General features: G+C 43.9%; 1 protein-coding gene across 23 annotated transcripts in view; it reads right to left on the bottom strand.

The window, feature by feature from the left end:
- Positions 1-13,135: 13,135 nt before the first annotated feature.
- The window catches only part of PARD3 (par-3 family cell polarity regulator), a 717,622-nt gene continuing 711,981 nt past the window's right edge, over positions 13,136-18,776 (bottom strand). For all 23 annotated transcript variants that reach the window (XM_050804766.1, XM_050804769.1, XM_050804770.1 and 20 more), the window contains one exon: positions 13,136-15,134. In XM_050804766.1, coding sequence (XP_050660723.1) covers positions 14,741-15,134 — 394 coding nt within the window. In that variant the 3' untranslated portion in view covers positions 13,136-14,740. The remainder of the gene's footprint in view (positions 15,135-18,776) is intronic.

The following is an 18,776-nucleotide window of genomic DNA, read 5'->3' on the forward strand; positions in this document are numbered from 1 at the left end:
CCAAAGTATGCCATATAAAGATTTAACAAATCACAAAGGAAGACAGCAAATAGGAAGAAAGAAACAATGGAACTAAAGAACAGTCAGTAAACAATAACAAAATGGCAATAGTATTTTCTTACCTCTTAATAATTACATTAAATAGAAATGGATTAAATTTTCTAACCAAAAGTCACAGAATAGCTAAATTGATTTAAAAAACAAGATCCAACAATATACTGCTTACCAGAGACTTATATTAGCCTTTAAGACACACACGGGCTGAAAGTGAGAAATAAAAAAACATATTCCATGTAAAGGGAAACCAAAATAGAGCAGGAGTGGCTCTCCTTATATCAGACAAAATATACTGTCAATCAAAATCTGTCTAAAGAGACAAAGAGGGTCACCATATAATGATAAAGAGGTCAATTCATCAAGAGAATATAACAATTAGAAATATATATGTATCCAACATTAGATCACTTAAATATATAAAGCAATTTTTAACAGAAGTGAAGAAAGAGACAACAACACAGTAATAAGGGACTTCAATATCCCACTTTCAACAATGGATAGATCATCCAGACAGAGAAACCATAAGGAAACAGCGACTTGAATAACACTGTGGACCAAGAGGATCTAATTAATGTATACAGAACATTCCATCCATTAGGAGTATAATACACATTCTTTTCAAGTGCACATGCAACATTCTCCAGGTTGGATCTTTTATTGAGCCATAAAACAAGTCTTAACAAATTTAGGGAGATTAAAAATCATCCCAATCATTTTTTTTCTCACCACAATAATATAAACCAGAAGTCAAGAACCAGAAAAATTTTGGAAAATTCACAAGTATGTGGAAATTAAACAACACAGTCCTGAACAACAAATGGGTCAAACAAAAAAACCAAAGAGGAACTCAAAAATTATCTTGAGACCAAGAAAAACAGAGACACAAAATACCAAAACTTATGGGAGGCAGCAAAAGCAATGATAAGAAAGTTTTAGCAATTAATGTCTACTTTAAGAAAAAAGAAAACAAAGAAACAACCTAACTTCACACCTCAAGAGACTAGAAAAAGAAGAGAATAAACAATAAATTAAAGAGAATAGAAAGACAAAAGATCAACAAAACCAAGAGTTGTTTTTTGAAAAGATAGACAAAATCAATACAACTAGCTAGACTACCAAGAAAAAAAGAGAAGACTCAAATAAATAAAATTATAAATTAAAAAGAAGACATTGTAACAATAGCAAATAAATACAAAGAATCATGAGAGACTAATAAGAAGATGTATATGCTATATATGGGGATATATTCAGAGAAATGTGTTAGGCAATTTTGTCATTGTGTAAACATCATAGAGTGTATTTACACAATCCTGGATGGAAGAGCCTGCTATACACCGAGGCTACATAATATAGACTAAAACCTGTACATCTTATTACCATACTGAATACTATAGGCCGGTGTAACATAATGGTATTTGCATACTTAAAGAAAAGGTGATGAATTGCACTACAGTGTCACAATGGCTATGAGGTCACTAGGCAATAGGAGTTTTTCAGCTCCATTATAATCTTATGGGATTACAGTCATATATGGAGTTCATCATTGATTACAACATTGTTACGTGGCACACAACTGTATTGAATAACTTAGAAGAAATTGAAACATTCCTAAAAACAGACAACCAATCAAGTCTAAATTACAAAAAATAGAATATCTGAACAGATCAGTAACAACTAAGGAGATAGAATCAATAATCAAAAGCTTTCCAACAAAGTAAAGCCCAGAACCAGATGGCTTCACTGGTGAATTTTACCAAGAGTTTAAAGAAGAATTGATGCCAATCCTTCTCAAACTCTTCCAAAAAACCTAAGGAAGAGGAACACTTCCAAACTCATTTTACAAGGCCAGTATGATCCTCATACCAAAACTAAATAAGAATGCTACAAGAAAACAAAATTACAGGCTAATATTCCTGATGAACCTAGATGCAAAAAATCCTCAATAAAATACTAGCAAACCAAATTCAACCGCACATGAAAAGGATCATACACCACGTTCATGCATGATTTATCCTTGAGATGCAAGGATGGTTTAACATACACAAATCAATAAATCATATATACCATATTGACAGAAGAAAAAGATAAAAATCATATGATCATCTCAATGCATGCAGAAAAAGCTTTTGCCAAAATGAAACGTATTTTTGTGATTAAAAACTCTCAACAAAATAGACACAGAAGGGATGTAACTCAACATAATAAAAGCCACATATGACAAGTCTGCTGCTAACAGCTCTTCCTCTAAGACTGTTACCAGAAAGTGAGGGAATCCTCGGTTCTTGCCTAACCTGGAAGAAAACATTCAGCCAAGAGATGCACAGCAAGGGTTAAGCAGCAGAGTTTATTGAAGGAAGACAACGTACATGCCTAGAGACCAGTGGAAAAAGTTCCAGGCTGGTCCAGCTGGAAAAGTCATAGTAGCATAGTAGCATAGGAGCAGTGTTTATTTAAAGAGGCAGTAAGCTCTGAAAGATGAGAGAGCAGGCAGCACAAAAGAATGAGCCAGCAGCCACTAGTGCTGGGGAAATGCCCTTCATGAGACTCTTACACGATTATTCATAAAGGGGCATGAGGGGGTGTCACTTACAATCCTGTTTCAGGAGGTCCTTTGGATGCACATGCTCTGTGGTTGTACATTCCAGTACACACATCGTGTGTCTCAGTAGCATTTAAAATCTCCATCCAGGGGTGTGCTTTTTACTATTACAATGAGCATATTCTAGAGTGAGTTTTTGGAGGAGTGCACATGCTCGTCAATGGAGAGTCCCTAGCATGGTTATCTCCAGCTAGGGCTTCATAAATCCCCTTCAGGTCTGAAGGAGCCCCAACGACAAGACCAGATGTGATCTTGTCCTTTTTGCTGACTGCCAGTGGGCAGCATCTCTAGGACTTCTTTTACCAGGGGGCTCCCCTGCTGCTCATTTCTGGCTATCTGCTACTCTAACAAGATCAGGAACAAGACACAGGTGCCCACTCTTGACACTTGTAGCCAACATAGTACTAGAAGACCTAGCCAGAGCAATTAGGCAAGAAAAAATAAAAGCATCCAAATAGGAAACGAGGGAATTAAATTGCCTCTGTTTGTAGATGACATGATTGGATCCTGGCTCCTGCCACGTGGTGTTTGCATCTTAATTCAGTCCCCACTCCTCCATCTGAACACTCAAGTTCTGCGTGAGGTTGCATGCTGGGGTCGTTGGGCCATGCTCAGGTTCTATGACCTTTAACCTGAGGGTGTCCATGGCAGCTGAAAAACAATTCAGCTTTGCTACATAATCCAAATACTCGGTGATAAGTTGTTAATATTGGGGTTATTTCTTCCTTTTCCGTACACACACACACATATGCACACATATGTACCTATACACACATATTTACACATATACATACATATATATGTGGCCATGAGGAAGGCACAATTTGATATTCTAGTATATTTTATTGAACATTATATTGTGATTATATTTCTATATTGGTGGAATTTATTCATAAACATTCATTTTAATAGATATAACATACTACTACATTCTATGCCATAATTTCCTTAGCCATTTCCCTAGTTTGGGATGTTTACGTCCAATTTTTCTGGCCTATAAACAATATTTTTTAACAGCTTTGGGCATAAATCTCTGTCTACCTTTTGAGTTTCATCAGCTATATTCTAGAAAATGAAACCTCGGGGTCACAGGGGATCGAGTTTTTGGGATCTTGATATATTGCCAAATTCTTGTTAGATGTTCAAATCCTTCAGGACTCAGTTTACAAATCACTCCTCACAAACTTTCACTGCCTCTCTTTTTTTTTTTCTTTCGAGACAGGGTCTTGTTCTGCCACACTGGCTGGAGTGCAGTGGCACAATCATGGCTTGCTGCAGCCTCAGCTTCCTGGGCTCAAGGGATTCTCTTGCCTCAGCGCCCTAAATAGCTAAGACTACAGGCACACATGACCACACCTAACTAATTTTTGAATTTTTTGTAGAGATGAGGTCTCCCTATGTTGCCCAGGCTAAGTAATCCTCTGGACTTGGCCTCCCAGAATGCTAGGATTATGGGCGTGAGCCACAGCACCTGGCCCCCATCTTAATTATGACTCCTTTCCCTATTATTCCACCACAGCAACTCTGTTTTCACTGCTCTTGTCACAACATAGTGCACTCTATCTAGTAGTGTGTTTACTTAATTAATGTTTGCCCCTGCCTCTGGACTGTCATTTTAATGAGAACATCAAGGTCTCTTCGTTGTTGCTATAGTTGTGGAGATGGGGTTTTGCCGTGTTGCCCAGGCTGGTCTCAAACTCTGAGCTCAAGTGATCCACCCACCTCAGCCTCCAAAGTGCTAGAATGAAAGGTGTGAGCCACTGCGCCCAGCCCAGGGTGGCTTTAGTTCACCACTGAATCCCCAGTGATGGAGACATTGTCTGGTATATTGTAGGCCCTGAATGAATGAATAAATGAATGAATGCATGAATGAGTGGTGTCTATCATCAAGACACAGACACACAGCAGGGAAGCGGGATTGGGAATTGGGACTGCTGTGATGGGTGGAGCTATGACACCCGCCTCTAGGCACAACGCCCACATGCTCCCAGTGAGTCCTGCCTCATCTCCTAGGGCTGGGCAGTGTTTAGAGCTAAGCGTCTGCCTCCCTCAGAGACCCCACAACACACCCTGCTCCACACCCCTGTCTGCTTCAGATGTCAGAAGGAAGCCCAAGACCTCTAGGTCCCATCTTTAGGTGGTCTCACCTCCCTCAGGGATTGTGCAGCCCCACCCTATTCTTGCCCTCACTGGTGCCACCTTCCCAGTGGTGGCTTCTGGAGGCTCCCCCCGCACATATTTGGGGTTTGGAAATGGGACATGTGTCTTTCTTACTCCCGTTGACACTTCCAGGTCGTCGTTCTTCCTTTCTCAGGAATGCCTCCCCTCCTCCCTCGAAGCTTATAATTAGACCATGCGTTATTTCACTCCTTCTCACTATCTCCCATGGGCTTGCACTCTGTGAAGTTTCGGGAATGCCTCCCCTCCTCCCTCGAACCTTGTAATTAGACCATGCGTTATTTAACTCCTTCTCACCGTCTCCCATAGGCTTGCACTCTGTGAAGGTTTTAGCATTGGACTCGCTGTCTTGCAACCATATTTGTTGTTGATGATGATTTTGGTGTCCTCCAGCACACTGGTCTCCCTGCTCCTTGACTGCCTCACTCCCTATCTCGCCTTCTGCCTTGTGTTCACCACCGTGTCCCAGGTCACTCCTACCAATGTCACTCCTGCCAGTATTCCCTCCAGAGTCTCTACTGAAAGCATCCTAGTCTCATACAACACAGATCCCCCAACACCAACCCATCTGCTCCTTCCCACTTCCTAGTCCTGAATCCTGCTTTATTTTCTCTGTGCCAAGCATCACTCTCTGAACGTTACACAGCCTGGCTATTCCCTGTTAGTGTAAGACTGGGTTATTCCCTAGTGAGTTTCCAGCATCTACATGGCACCTGGCCTACAGCAGGAGCCATGAATGAATGAATGAATGAATGAATGAATGAATGAGTAAATGAATATGAGATAATTATTTTCCCTAAACTGACTGCATATTCTATGTAGTAAATTTCAGGCCACATAAAGTGGCATCTTAAAAAAAATCAATATTGGCTTCTTTGTGGCCTTACAATTACCTTGAACAAATCACACACACAGGATATCTCTGAGTTTCAATTAATCCAGAGGGAACCACTAAAAGGACTTAGGATACAGAGCAGAAGATACCAGCGTAGTCTGCAGAGTAACCAGTCCGAGATTAGAAGTCCCTCATGAGCCATCCCCGAATGAATGGAGAGAACATTTCCTGGCTTACGGGAAGGAGAGCCGAAGCCAAGGGAAGTGCCTCGTTCAGCTGGATTAGTTATTGGAAACTCGTTTCCCTAGGCCAGCCAGTCCTTCCAGACGCTGAGAGTCTGTGGCTGTCTAGTCTCTTCTCCAGGGGCGTGGGATCACGGGAGATGGGCCTGCTGCATCAGCTCCTGGCTCCTGCCTTCTGGCCCCCGCAGTCCATTTGAAGGCGCAATGGAAGAGAAGCGCCCGTGCTCTCAGGGCCAAAGCCGCAAGCCAGTCCTAGAGAGCTTCCAGAGAGAGGCCCTCCAGTCCTAGCCGGCTTCCCCAACTCTGCCTCCATGCTCTGAAACTGACCCAGAAAAGCAGGCACGTTAGCAACTGGCAGTGTTTCTTTCTCAGATACGGGAACTGTGTGTGCTTGATTAGGATCTTGAGTGAAATAAGCCATCATTTCATTGAGAATGTCTCAGAGCTCAAAGTTTCTTTCTATGTATGCATAATTAATATTCTACCTCTTTGAAGATAAATGTTATCTATCCAACTCTGCAAATGGATCATTTCCCCTTGGCTATTACTATGTCGTCTCCTTTCCCAAAATAAAATAAAATACAAAGACAAAATGGTATGTTAAAAAAAAAATCCTCGCTAAAAATGATTTACATTTTTATTCCCAACATGAAAAGCTCAAGAATGTTTTTAATGCCTGTCCAGCTTGAAACCCGCTGCAAATGTCTTACAACATTTTGTAACAGGCTTTTCCCATCTGTGCTGAAAGCAGCTGATGATTTAATGCAAATTGTTATTGTTTCGCAATCTCCCAGCGATCTTTGCTATTTTGGATTAGCATCCGAGGCCTTTTTTGCATCTGCTACAGAAGCCCGACTGTGAGGAACTGGCGTTTCGTTGAAAGCTGCGCCCTGCTTTCCTCGTGTTTCAGATCCTCCTCAGTTTCCAACAGTATCACTTAACTCTTCCTTATCTCAACCTTGAAACCTGGCTTAGAAATGAACCCCTTCTGGTCTGAGGGTCTTAAACACTGAAGCAGAGAAGGCAGAGCATGAAACTGTGGTCACCAGCAAGGGAGCCTAGGAGGCTCTGCACATCCACATGGAAGCCTGGCTAAAACATCTATTTCAGTAGACTTTTCAAATTTATGACCCCCAGTGCCTAAAGTGTAAATGAACCATTATATGTATATGTGTATAATGCATTTGCATACATATATAATATGTAATTTTATAATATAAATAGTATTATGATTCACAAAATATTTTAAATTAAAAAAAATTTTTTTAGATGGATTCTCATTCTGTTGCCCAGGCTGGAATGCAGGGGCGTGATCTTAGCTCACTGCAACCTCTACCTCCTGGGTTCAGGTGATTCTCTTGCCTCAGCCTCCCTAGTAGGTGGGATTACAGGTATGCACCACCACACCCAGCTAATTTGTTTTTGTTTTTTGTATTTTTAGTAGAGATGAGGTTTCATCATGTTACCCAGGCTGGTTTCAAACTCCTGACCTCAAGTGATCCACCTGCCTCGGCCTCCCAAAGTGCTGGGATTACAGGTGTGAACCACCGTGCCCGGCTTTAAATTAAAAAAAAAAAAAATGTTAAAGACGTGATCTTGTTCTGTTGCCCAGGCTAGAGTGCAATGGTGTGATCATAGCTCACTGCGGCCTTGAACTCCAGGGCTCAACCAAACCTCCCATCTCATCCTCCCAAGTAGTTAGGCCTATAGGTGCATGCTGCCATGCCCGGCTAATGTTTTTTTTTTTAACTTTTTATAGAGATGGGGGTCTTGCTATGTTGCCCAGGCTGGTCTCAAACTCTTGGCCTCCCGCTTGACCTCCCAAAGTGCTGGGATTAAAGGCTTGAACCTTTCATCATACCCATAAAATTTATTTTCAAAGGATTACTAATTTTGCAATTGTTTATACTTTATGTTGTGCTTATTTTCCTCATCAACGAAAAGTACAATGACCATCAAGTAAGGAATTTAAAATTGCCTAAAGTAAAATATTTTTATTTGATAAAAGTGTTGCATCACAAGTAGGGGACACAGTTGGGACAATGAGTTTTGGGTTCTCATTGAGCCACTCATCACCTGGCAAGTCTCAAATTCTCGGTTTCTCAGTCTCCTCATGTGTAAAATTGAACTATCATTTCTCTAGCCTGCTTCCCAGGGTTTGGGGACTCAAGAAGAAAAGATGGGAATGTTTTGCAAATCGTAAAGTGCTACGCAAACAAATCCACCAAAACAAGTGAGAAGCCAGGAGTGGACTTTGCAGGTTCATATTTTGCGGGAATGCTTTGGTTGCTGGGACCGGAATGGGAGCTCCTTGGGCCTGGATAGAAGTCAAGCCAAGCAGACAAAATTAAAGCAAGTTTGGAAATAGAGCTCCAAGTCAGGGCATGTGCACAGCAAATTCACTTTGAGGCTTTACCAGTTCAAAGGTTTGCTGTACTCCAAAACATCCCACGTTCTTTGGCGAGCCCTAATCTGACCCATCTCAGTGTTGTCAGCCAACGTTTTTACCTATTTAATCCCACCGTAAACAACTGCAATGCATACGTTGCTGCTGACAACTCGAGCTGGGTAAACTCAAGTCAGATACGAACTGAACCCTGAAACCAGATCATTAGCCCGGGTCACGACTGGTTTAGAAGTTTGTGTTGTTTTCCTTCCGTCACTTGCCAGCAATCTATGGCACTTTCCCCCTCATAGTTTGCAGTCAGCTGGGCCCAGAGCCATGCGAAGCTGTTTTTAATGGCAAAACCTTCAAAGTTGTACTTAAAATATTTGCATCATAAAATCCCTCATGGAAGCCAAACCTCGGTTTCAGAAGGAACCTTCTCGCAAGAGGGGAGACTGCCTCCAGGGAGCGAAGAAGGGCCCCTGCTCACGCTCCCTCCTCCCGCAGACGATCTGCTGAGGCTGCCGACACCCTGTGGGACCAGATCATCATGGAGAGGCATCCACAGAGTCTAGGAACAAACTCGAAATGGCTTTTCTAAGCCAGCAACGGTGTGAGGTGACTCAGCAGTTCACCGTGCAATTCAGAAAAAAAGGTGTTTTCACACATTTAATTGATCCTGTGAGCAAGTAAGTGCTAAGCAGGAAAGATGAGGAATTGTTCAGCTTCACAGTGGGAGGACTCAGTTCCTTGCCTCCCGCCCTCTTCTCCCATGTCCAGCGTTAAACAGACCCATCCGGAGTGGGGCAGGCCAGCACAGATACCATGTGCTTAAAAAACATACATATCAGGAAATAAAAACTGATGATTTAAATCGGAGCTCAGAAAGGGGGAAAAAAATAATGAGAAAAAGCGGTTATCTTCTTCAGGAAAGGATTTTTGATCTTAGGGGATCCGTAATGGAATTCTTTAAAGGTGAAATTCCCTATCATGTCTCAGCCTTTTTTGGCTAAGATCAAGTGTGAAAGTGAAATTCCCTGTGATGGGGCTTATGATGGGACTTAACTGAAGGCAACTAAATTTATGGACAGAGGACATCCATAGGCTTTTACTTTGCTGAATAGAATAGGAAAGCCTAGGAGAGGAGAGGGATGCCTGCTGGCGAGAAAGATGCTAAATTCTGGAGACAAGAACCCATCTAGCTGGGTGTGATGGCTCACCCCTGTAATCTCGGCACTTTGGGAGGCTGAGGCAGGGGGATTGCCTGGGGTCAGGAGTTCGAGACCAGTCTGGCCAACATGGTGAAACCCAGTCTCTACTAAAAATAACAAAAATCAGCCAGGCGTGGTGGTTCACACATAATCCCAGCTACTTGGGAGGTGGAGACAGGAGAATCACTTGATCCTAAGAGGCTGAGGTTGCAGTGAGCTGAGATTGCACCACTGCACTCCAGCCTGGGCAAGCAAGCAAGACTCTGTCTCAAGGGGGAAAAAAAATCCTTCTATATGGGATGCAATGAGAATCTTCCCTTTTCCCCATAGGCACCAAAGCAGAATATCAGTTTCTTGTTTAAAAAAAAATTCTTTAAAGCTTATGTTCAGAATTACAACTCTCATCCCTGACACATTAAAAAAAAAGTCAATTTTATTCCACCAGCTTTTGTGATCTAATCATTACTCAGAGCTGAAGGTGGTTTCCCATTAAAGCATCTCCGTCACTCTCACTTTCTGACCTGTGAACGTTCTTATTAGCTGCCTTATTAAGATGATATCCTGTCTCTGAAGAAAAGATTATCTCCTTACCTGACATGTCATTATCCAAGTAATCTTTGTTCCCTCCTCCCCACCCCAGAAGAAGAAAAAAGCTGACTGTTAACTAGACATTTCAATGTATGGTACACTGTGCTATTGGAAGGAAGATGTTTCTAAAGGAAAGTAGCTGGAGGTGGGTAGTTGAACCTCATGACTTACTCTTCCATGACTAGCAAACAAAGCCAGAAAGTAAGAAGTACCTGCCTCATCCTAGATTGGTTTCAGAAACACCCGAGCTTTAAGGACTCATCGTATGAAATAAGAAAGCCATTAAAATACCAAAGAGAGAATGACATATGCAAAACTACATATACCTGTTATGTGAATATGCAAATGTGTGCACTTTCTAATAAAAAATACTGGAGCAGGGCAGCATTCTTGACGACTGCCGTATGTGGGTGAAACAAGGGCAATGGCGTGGACAGAGAAGTCACCGGGATGCCTGGTCTCCCACTCGCTGTCTCCTCATTGTGATACTTCTTGTGGCCAATGATCACAAAGAAGATACCCGACAAAGTGGTTTGCTTATTTTCCACCCCTTTTCAAAATGGGTTTGAAATAAAACTTAACTACCCCAACTCCATGAAACAGAAAATTCATTGGGTTTACCCTCTCTCATTGGATCTATTGGACTTCATTGGCAGAAACACAGAGAAGTTGGGGTCCTACTCTCCGCCCTGTTCTGGGACAGCCCTGTTAATTGTGGGGTGCTTTTGTAACCCAGGGTCCTCGGGTTTTCTGGGAACCTATGGAAAAGTGCCCACTGGTAACTGTTGCACCCTGAGTTCTCCTTATTTCAGAAAAGTTCCAGGAAGCAACCCAGACCCAGCAAAATAAAAACTAGTTGGATCCAGAGGTGCCTGAGTTGGAGGGAACTTTGGTGAACTCTTCTCCTTACTGCACTAAACACCCCACCCAGGGAGGAACTTATTTGCCATTTTCTACCCATGCGAAGGATGTAGAAGCCTGATCAATGACTGTCCCTGTACCATCCTTACTCCACCTCACAGGGGTGTCCAGTCTTTTGGCTTCCCTGGGCCACGTTGGAAGAAGAATTGTCTTGGGCCACACATAAAATACACTAACATTAACTAACGATAGCTGATGAGCTAAAAAAAAATTTTTTCAATCGCGAAAAAAATCTCCTAACATTTTCAGAAGGTTTACGAATTTGTGTTGGGCCGCATTCAAAGCCATCCTGGGCCACATGTGGCCCTTGGGCTGCAGATTGGACAAGCTTGACATACGATGACTCAGCTCACCAGCCCAATAAAAGCCGTTTTCACCTCCGTTCAGGGAGGTACTGATTTTGGGAACTATCTCTTGTGTCCTCCTCACGCATTGCCAGTAATAAAACCCTTGGTGAAATCCTCCCTGGCTGTGGTCATTGGACCATGAACCGCCAAGTGATTGAACCCTAACACTTTGACCTTTGAGCTGTCCTCGGTCTGACCACAGAAAGAGAAGGTGGATGGCAGGGCTTCAATTACATATAATATAGATATGCTATGCAGTATTTTTATAATTTCTAATACAAATGACTATATACTGTCTTAATGGACTAAGAGTGGAAATGATGCCATAGTGGAGACCATCTTTTCCAAAAGACAGGTGAGTTCCCCCACCTCCATCCTCATCCGAGAGTGGGCTCGAGGGTCTCCCTTGCTCTCCTTTCATGCAATTGCGGCTTCTGAGGGAACTGGGCAGATCCCAGTGCCCATCTCGACAGCACCTGGGCCGGCTCCTCCTTGGGACACGCCCTCCCAGGGGATACCCTTGAGTCTTAGCAAAAGGTCCTGAAGCCAGGAGCCTGGTCGACTGAGTCAGGATTGCTTCCTAGAGCCTATTTTGACTTCTCTGTGGACCATTCCTACTTCTCTTCCCAGTGCTGCTCAAACTGTCAGTTTCAACCCACAGGTCCCTTTGTGTTTTGGGTTCCCACCGTGCGATTATTGCCTCTCCTACTCTGCTGTCCACTGTCAGTTGAGACAAATAAGCCATGTGTTTTGGTATTGGCAATGGGCCTCCTGCTCAGGGAGGAAATGAACAAACCTGTCCATCTTCCCTTTTCACTCCCCACCTGGAATGCTTGAAAGAACCAAGGAGGTGGTATTGCCTTGGCTTGCCACGCACCCCTCATTCCTAATCTTGAGGTGACAGAATTTGGATGTAGTGACAGGATGAGGGTTGCTATGACAACCCACTGAGGCTAGGTGCTCCATAAGAGGGCATTTTTGACAGGTCCTCGCAAAGCCTGCCATTTGCGTGGGGACCAAATCTCCTGTATTTGTGCACAAGATATACCTAGGGACATAGCACCCTTTATGCCTTCGAAACACCACATGCGTATTTGTGGGCATCCCTCTCAAAGAAATAGCAAAACCTTACTTTGTAATTTGGGAAATAAGAACTAGGTTTGTATTGGAAGTGGACTCAAATCTGGACCTTTCTCTGGGCTCACAGGAGTCAAGGCCAAGACTCAATCAAAACATCTGGCTTGCTAGGATGATTCCAAGGGTGCAAAGGGCAATCATGGGAATATCATGTCACTTTCTGCGTAATTTTTCAATTTAGTTCGAGCTGTACTGGCTCCTTCAATTCAGAACTCCTCAGGCTTCTTTAGGCAGCCTGGGCCTTGCAGTGGACTGTTGAAGGTTCCTCTGTCTCCCCTTCCCCTCTCTCCTCAGGTGCTCAAATATGCAATCAACCACCAGTTCCTGTGTTTGCAAACTTCCCACTTTGAGACTTCCAACTGTAAGGCTGTATATTGTCTTAATGGACTAAGAGTGAGAATGATGTCATAATGGGGACCATCTTTTCCAAGGGACAGGTGAGTCCCCCCTCTCCATCCTCATCCAAGAGTTCGCCCCAGGGTTCTCCTGCCCCGTTTCATGCCCATTTTCCTCAGATGTGTGGAAACTTCCAACTTTCTCTAAATATATTTTAAAAAAATCACATCTGTTAATATACCTTTTAAAAAAACCCCAGCTAAGCAAGGTTGCCCAGGAACATCAGAGACACCAAAAGAACAGGAAGAAATATGCCTTTTATTAGGAGTCGCGTATGTACAGAGAAAGCTGTTTCTCACAGCTCAGGGGAGGCTGTGAGAAAGAGCCACTGTCATCCAAGGTCACTGCGCGTACACTGCTAACACCACTTAGACACGGCTGCACATTATTAAGAAACAGAACCATGACACAGAAGTGCAGAGGAGACACAGGTATGTGTGTGGACACATCATTTCTAAAAACAAGTCAACACAAAAATACAATGTGCCAACAAAAAAAAAATAGGCATATCCATACATGTCTTTTTTTCTGTTTTTAAAGTGAATACATGGTATACTGAGCTTTCACCTCCAGCTTTTTCCACATCGGAATTCACAGGCACTTTGGCAACCCAGCCACGTTTACAATACAGGATGTTCAGAACGATGAAGGACGATGGGAGCCACCGAGGTCCCCGAGACCCACACACACACTCAAACACTGACGCGAGAGTGAGCTTCCTGCCACCGCCGCTGTGGGACCCGAAAATGTTCTCTGTGTGATGTGTAACGGCTTTTCCTTTGTCTTTCATGTTTCATGGCAGAATTACTTAGGAGCGTGGCATCGCCAGTCAGATATGCAGTGTGTGGATGCATTAGACAAGCATCAATTGCCTCTGACTTGAAAAACCGTAGAGAGCAGATCAAAATGACCGTCTGGTTTATCTCTGTCCCATTCTGTGCCCTTCCTGACAAGCTGTCAGAACGAAAACTAATGAAAATAATTACTGGGATGTACTGGGCCATGAGCTCTTCCTAGGAGAATTTATTTCTTAGCTCTCCCCTCCTGATAGACACATGGCCAACGGCATGCCCAGCTTCCCCCGGCAGGAGCCACTCCCGTCTCCCACGTTCCCCACACACAGCTGTGGTGGCTCAACCCACGCGTCAGGAACAGGACCGAACAAGCCTATGTATAAACGCAGACTAGGATCATCGCTTTATTGGTAATGTTGAGTTATAAGGCAGTTACAAAAGGACCCCCATGGTAACCAAACAATGTTGGACTATGGCTTAGCTTTGTAATAGGATGACCGACTCTCCCGTCACAAGGAGCTGAGAAAGGAAAGAGAAAACCACACTGATGACAAAGTATGACAAACGGCTGTGCTGTGAAGTACCAGAAAGCCCCAATTTTTGGTGTATGTCGCCCACTTTTCCTCCTCCAGAGACTGAGATGTCATCTCACAGCTCAGAGAACTGAGAGGGAGAAACAGGGCCGCGCGTCATCCTCCGCGTCAGGTGAATTTGTCTCGCACGTGGTGCAGGGACGCTATAACCAAGCCGCGGACAGCGCATGAGTCGGGCCGAGACTCCCGGCACTGTGGAGAGGCGCACAGCATGTGAACGCCTCGAACAGATGATTGTCACAGGGCGGGAAATCCTTCCATGAAACAGACATTTGAGACATCGTGGCAAAGACATTAAGGCCTTCCATTTCTTTGCCTATACCGCTTAAAGGCACTGATACCAACAACAGAAATACTCCATAGTACCATCGAGGTTTTAAAAAAACTCCCAAAATACAAGTCTTCATAGGAAAATGTCTTTTATTGCGTGACATGAAGCATCCGTTCTTTGCGCGCTCAGGAGTAGAAGGGCCTCCCTTTCTCAGGAGTCTGAAGTCTGTTCAGCCTCGCAACCTGAGAAGGGGAGGGCGGCACATCTTGCCGGAAGGGCCCCTTGGGAGGGGCGTAACTAGGGTCCTGGACTTTCTTATACGAGTCATAGTTGCTCGGCCCCTCGGAAGGAGACTGCTTTTTCATCTGCTGCTCCTTCCGCCTCTGTTCCTGGCGAAGGAGCTCCTGAGTTTCCAGCATGACCCTGGCGTTGAAGCCGTGTCCTCCCAGGTAGCCGTTCCTGGAGCCTTGGTAGCTGGAGTACCTGGGGTTCTCTTTGGCACTCTGGAAGCCTTCCCCGGGGGAGTAGTTCTGCTCCCAAGAGTCCTGGGAGACCGAGCTGGCGTTTTTCCTGCTTTGCCTAGAAAGCAAAACCAAAGGTTAGTGTGAGGGTAGGAAGAAGGAGGGAGAGGGAGGAAAGGGGGCAGGATGGGATGGAATATGCATTTTCATGTTTCAATAAATATTCCTGTTCTCTCATCACATGCCAGACACTGTGATAGGGGCGGCTGGAGAATTCAAAAGTGACTGTCCTCAGCAAGTGCATAGTCTTAGACAACTAAACTAACAATGAGTAAACAGGAGAGAGAACTAGACTGTGCAGCTACTTAAAAACAGAGTCATCTTCCTGTGTCTGAGCAGGTTGTGTCTGTTCTGCTTAGGGTACCAATATCTCCTGCAATTTAGACACACTGGCAAAGCAGAGAAGTAGTAGAGGTTTGGCAGCTTCCATGGTAGGAATAACTGCTCGCTTTAGAACATTACAATTCAATTCTAAACAAGCACAGCAAATATTTTACACAGCTGCCACCATAATGCCAGAAGCGCTAGCTAATATGAAGGACATGTAATGGATTACAATGTGATGTGGGTTTGGTTATGAAAGATTTAAGTCTAGACTCCTTTATGATAAAAAATGCAACAGGCAGTCCCTTAAAGCTCTGGCTTTTGAGTTGTGTGTGTCAGCAACTTACACTCTCCGGGATACCTGCTCATCGAGACTGGAGGGAGAGTCCGGAAGTCTGTAGAGTAAGCCCTATTTTCTTACACATTTACCTTCACCAAAGGCCAGGGTAACCCACTTAACTTGCTTTCTGTCGCCCCAGGATAGGGAAGTAAATCAGAGTCATATGGAAATTTCAAATTCTTACCACTTCTGCAACAGGGTTGCGCATGATTTCCAGGAAACATTGTTGTTTTGAAACATCTTTAATTTACTATCAAGTCTCTAGATGGTTTTATGAATTTACAGTAAGATTGGCTATGATGAAGTAAAACAGTTCTGTGCCAGAAAGGAAGACATGCCCTAATTTTTTTGCCTTGAAAATGGAAGAGGGGAAGAGACAATTGAGTAATAAAACAAAATACATTGCTCCACTTATCAATAAGAAAATCATTTGGCGACAGTATGTATTGCTCAGCCCTTTCCATCAACATACACAACACGGCTGAACATTCACAAAGACACTCATGGAAGGAAAAGAAGGTCCGGGAAGCCACTGCATCTCCCGCAGGAATGATGCAATTTGCATTTTTGAACATTCAGAATTGCATCAATATGGTTTGGAGGGAAATCCACCCATTTTCCATATGGCCTAAAATGTAGTCGGAAACATTTTCAGTAAGGAAAATGACCGTAATGTCCAGCATCGCCTCTGGCTATGACGATGACTGCATGAGCATTCCAGAGCATGTCTGTCTGGGTCTCTTTTAAGGGAAGACTGAACCATTTGTACAGTCAGCCCAGGTAAGAATCCTTAGATGCGATGGAATAGTTTATTTGCCTAAAGCACTGATTATCTTCACTTAAAAAGTCATAAATTAACCTGCCCAGAGACAACACTGTTGGAAAATGCTGGTATGAAACCAGGGATTTGACATTAATCATGAAACTTTAATTAAAACAAGGAACTTGTGACTGATACTACAGCAACAAAAATGGGATTCCTTTATGAGTTATCAGTTTGAAGATAATCAGAAATAGGCTGCAGACATTTCACCTCTTTTTCATCCCTGGCCTGCTAAGATCCATCAACCCCCTTCCTCCCCAGCTCCATGGAACCCCGGGTTTCACGCTATGGCAGCTGTGCACCCTACGTGGATTCTCTGTCATCCCCGGAAGACAGTCTTTCTAGATTTAAACAGGGAGAATTCACTAAAGGTTTGTTAGGGATGGAAATTACAACAATGTGGGAGAATGATTTTTTTGCAGCTAAAATTTTCTTCAAATTAATCAGTAAAGAGAGAAGGAAGCAGACTGCCCTGAGGTCTGAAGTAAGATATGTGGGTAAAATGCACGTAAGACACACACACACACACACGCACACACACTTCCTTGGTAAGGAAGTTAGCAGTATCTATATGCTCTTGATTAAGGGTAGAATGAGAAATGGGCCAATTGTAGAGACCAAGGGAAGGAAACGGACAATAAGAGTTTCCTGCACTAGGAAACCAGGCATCCAGGCAGCAGGGCGAGGTGGGAGAGTGACTTAGGCTCAGAGCAACGTAGATTCAAATCCTGAGCCTGCCTCTGCCTGGCTGTGTGACACTGGGAGAGTTATGCTCACTGGGCTCAAGTTACCTTACCTGTGAAACAGGCATAATCTCTAACCTTGAAAGGCTGTGGGGAGAAAGAAATGAAATAACACATGTAAAGTGCTTAGAAAAGTGACTTGCACTCAGTAACTGATTGACTAACAGGTTCCAGAGGAGTAGTTTGAAGACAAAGTCACACTGCCTTCAAAGATTAGGCTCTGAGCCTGGGTGTGGTGGCTCAGGCCTGTAATCTCAGAACTTTAGGAGGATGAGGTGGGAGGACTGTTTGAGGCCAGGAGTTTGAGATCAGCCTGGGTAACATAGCGAGACCCCACCTCTACAAAAAATGTTTTGAAAAAATCAGCCAGGTGTGGTGGTGGGTGCCTGTACCCAGCTACTTGGGTGGCTGAGGTGGGAGAAGTGCTTGAGCCCAGGAGGTTGAGGCTGCAGTGAGCCGCGATTGCTCCACTGCACTGCAGCCCGGGTGACAAAGTGAGACCTCATCTCTAAAATAGGAAAAATAGAAAAAAAGGCTCTGGATTTAGAGAGGCATCTTTTTGAGCAAAGAAGAAAATTGTTTTTAATTTAATTATTTTGTTTTTGAGACAGAGCCTCACTCTTTGGCCCAGGGTGGAGTACAGTGGTGCAATCTTGGCTCACTGCAACTTCTACCTCCTGGGTTCAAGGGATTCACCTGCCTCAGCCTCCCGGGTATGTGGGATTACAGGAGCGCACCACCACACCTGGCTAATTTTTGTATTGTTAGTAGAGATGGGATTTCACCACGTTGGACCAGGCTGGTCTTGAACTCCTGAACGCAAGGGATCCGCCCACCTCAGCCTCCCATAGTCCTCGGATTACAGGCATGAGCCACTCTGCCTGGACAAAAATTGTTTTTTAAAGTTAGCTTTCCCTTCCTTGGTTGGAGGGATTGAGTAGAGATGCCAAGACACAGAAACGCAGCAGAAGAGAAAGGAGCCCTTGCTAATTGAGGGCAACTCAGCACACTGCTGCAGACATCAGAGGGAAGCCCGCGTTCTTCCCACTGTACTGGGAGCCCTTGGCTAAGGTCATGGATAACAACAGCAACAAAACATCAATCTCCTTTCGCTGAATTTCTTTATAAGCAACACATAGGACTGTCTGGTCCTGCATGCAATGAGCCCCCTGGACATTTCTGAATCCACTCAAAGCACACAGCGCAGTTTGGCAATAACTATCACCTAAAGATTACAAGCACCTCCAACATGGCCTGGAGACCATCAGCACTGAGAGGACTCAAACCAAAAATCTGATGTCTAAGGAAAGCCATTAAGCCACCAGCGTGACAGGGACACAGACAGATGGAGGAAGATAGAAGGAGCGAGGCTAAGAAGTTGGGAAGTAGATTGGAGACATAATAAATGGGGCTCATGGAGAGAACGCAGGAGGGTGCAGAGACACACACAGCTTGGAGGGTGAGGTATAC

The sequence above is a fragment of the Macaca thibetana genome, chromosome 9 (assembly GCF_024542745.1).
Source record: "Macaca thibetana thibetana isolate TM-01 chromosome 9, ASM2454274v1, whole genome shotgun sequence".
NCBI lineage: Eukaryota > Metazoa > Chordata > Mammalia > Primates > Cercopithecidae > Macaca > Macaca thibetana.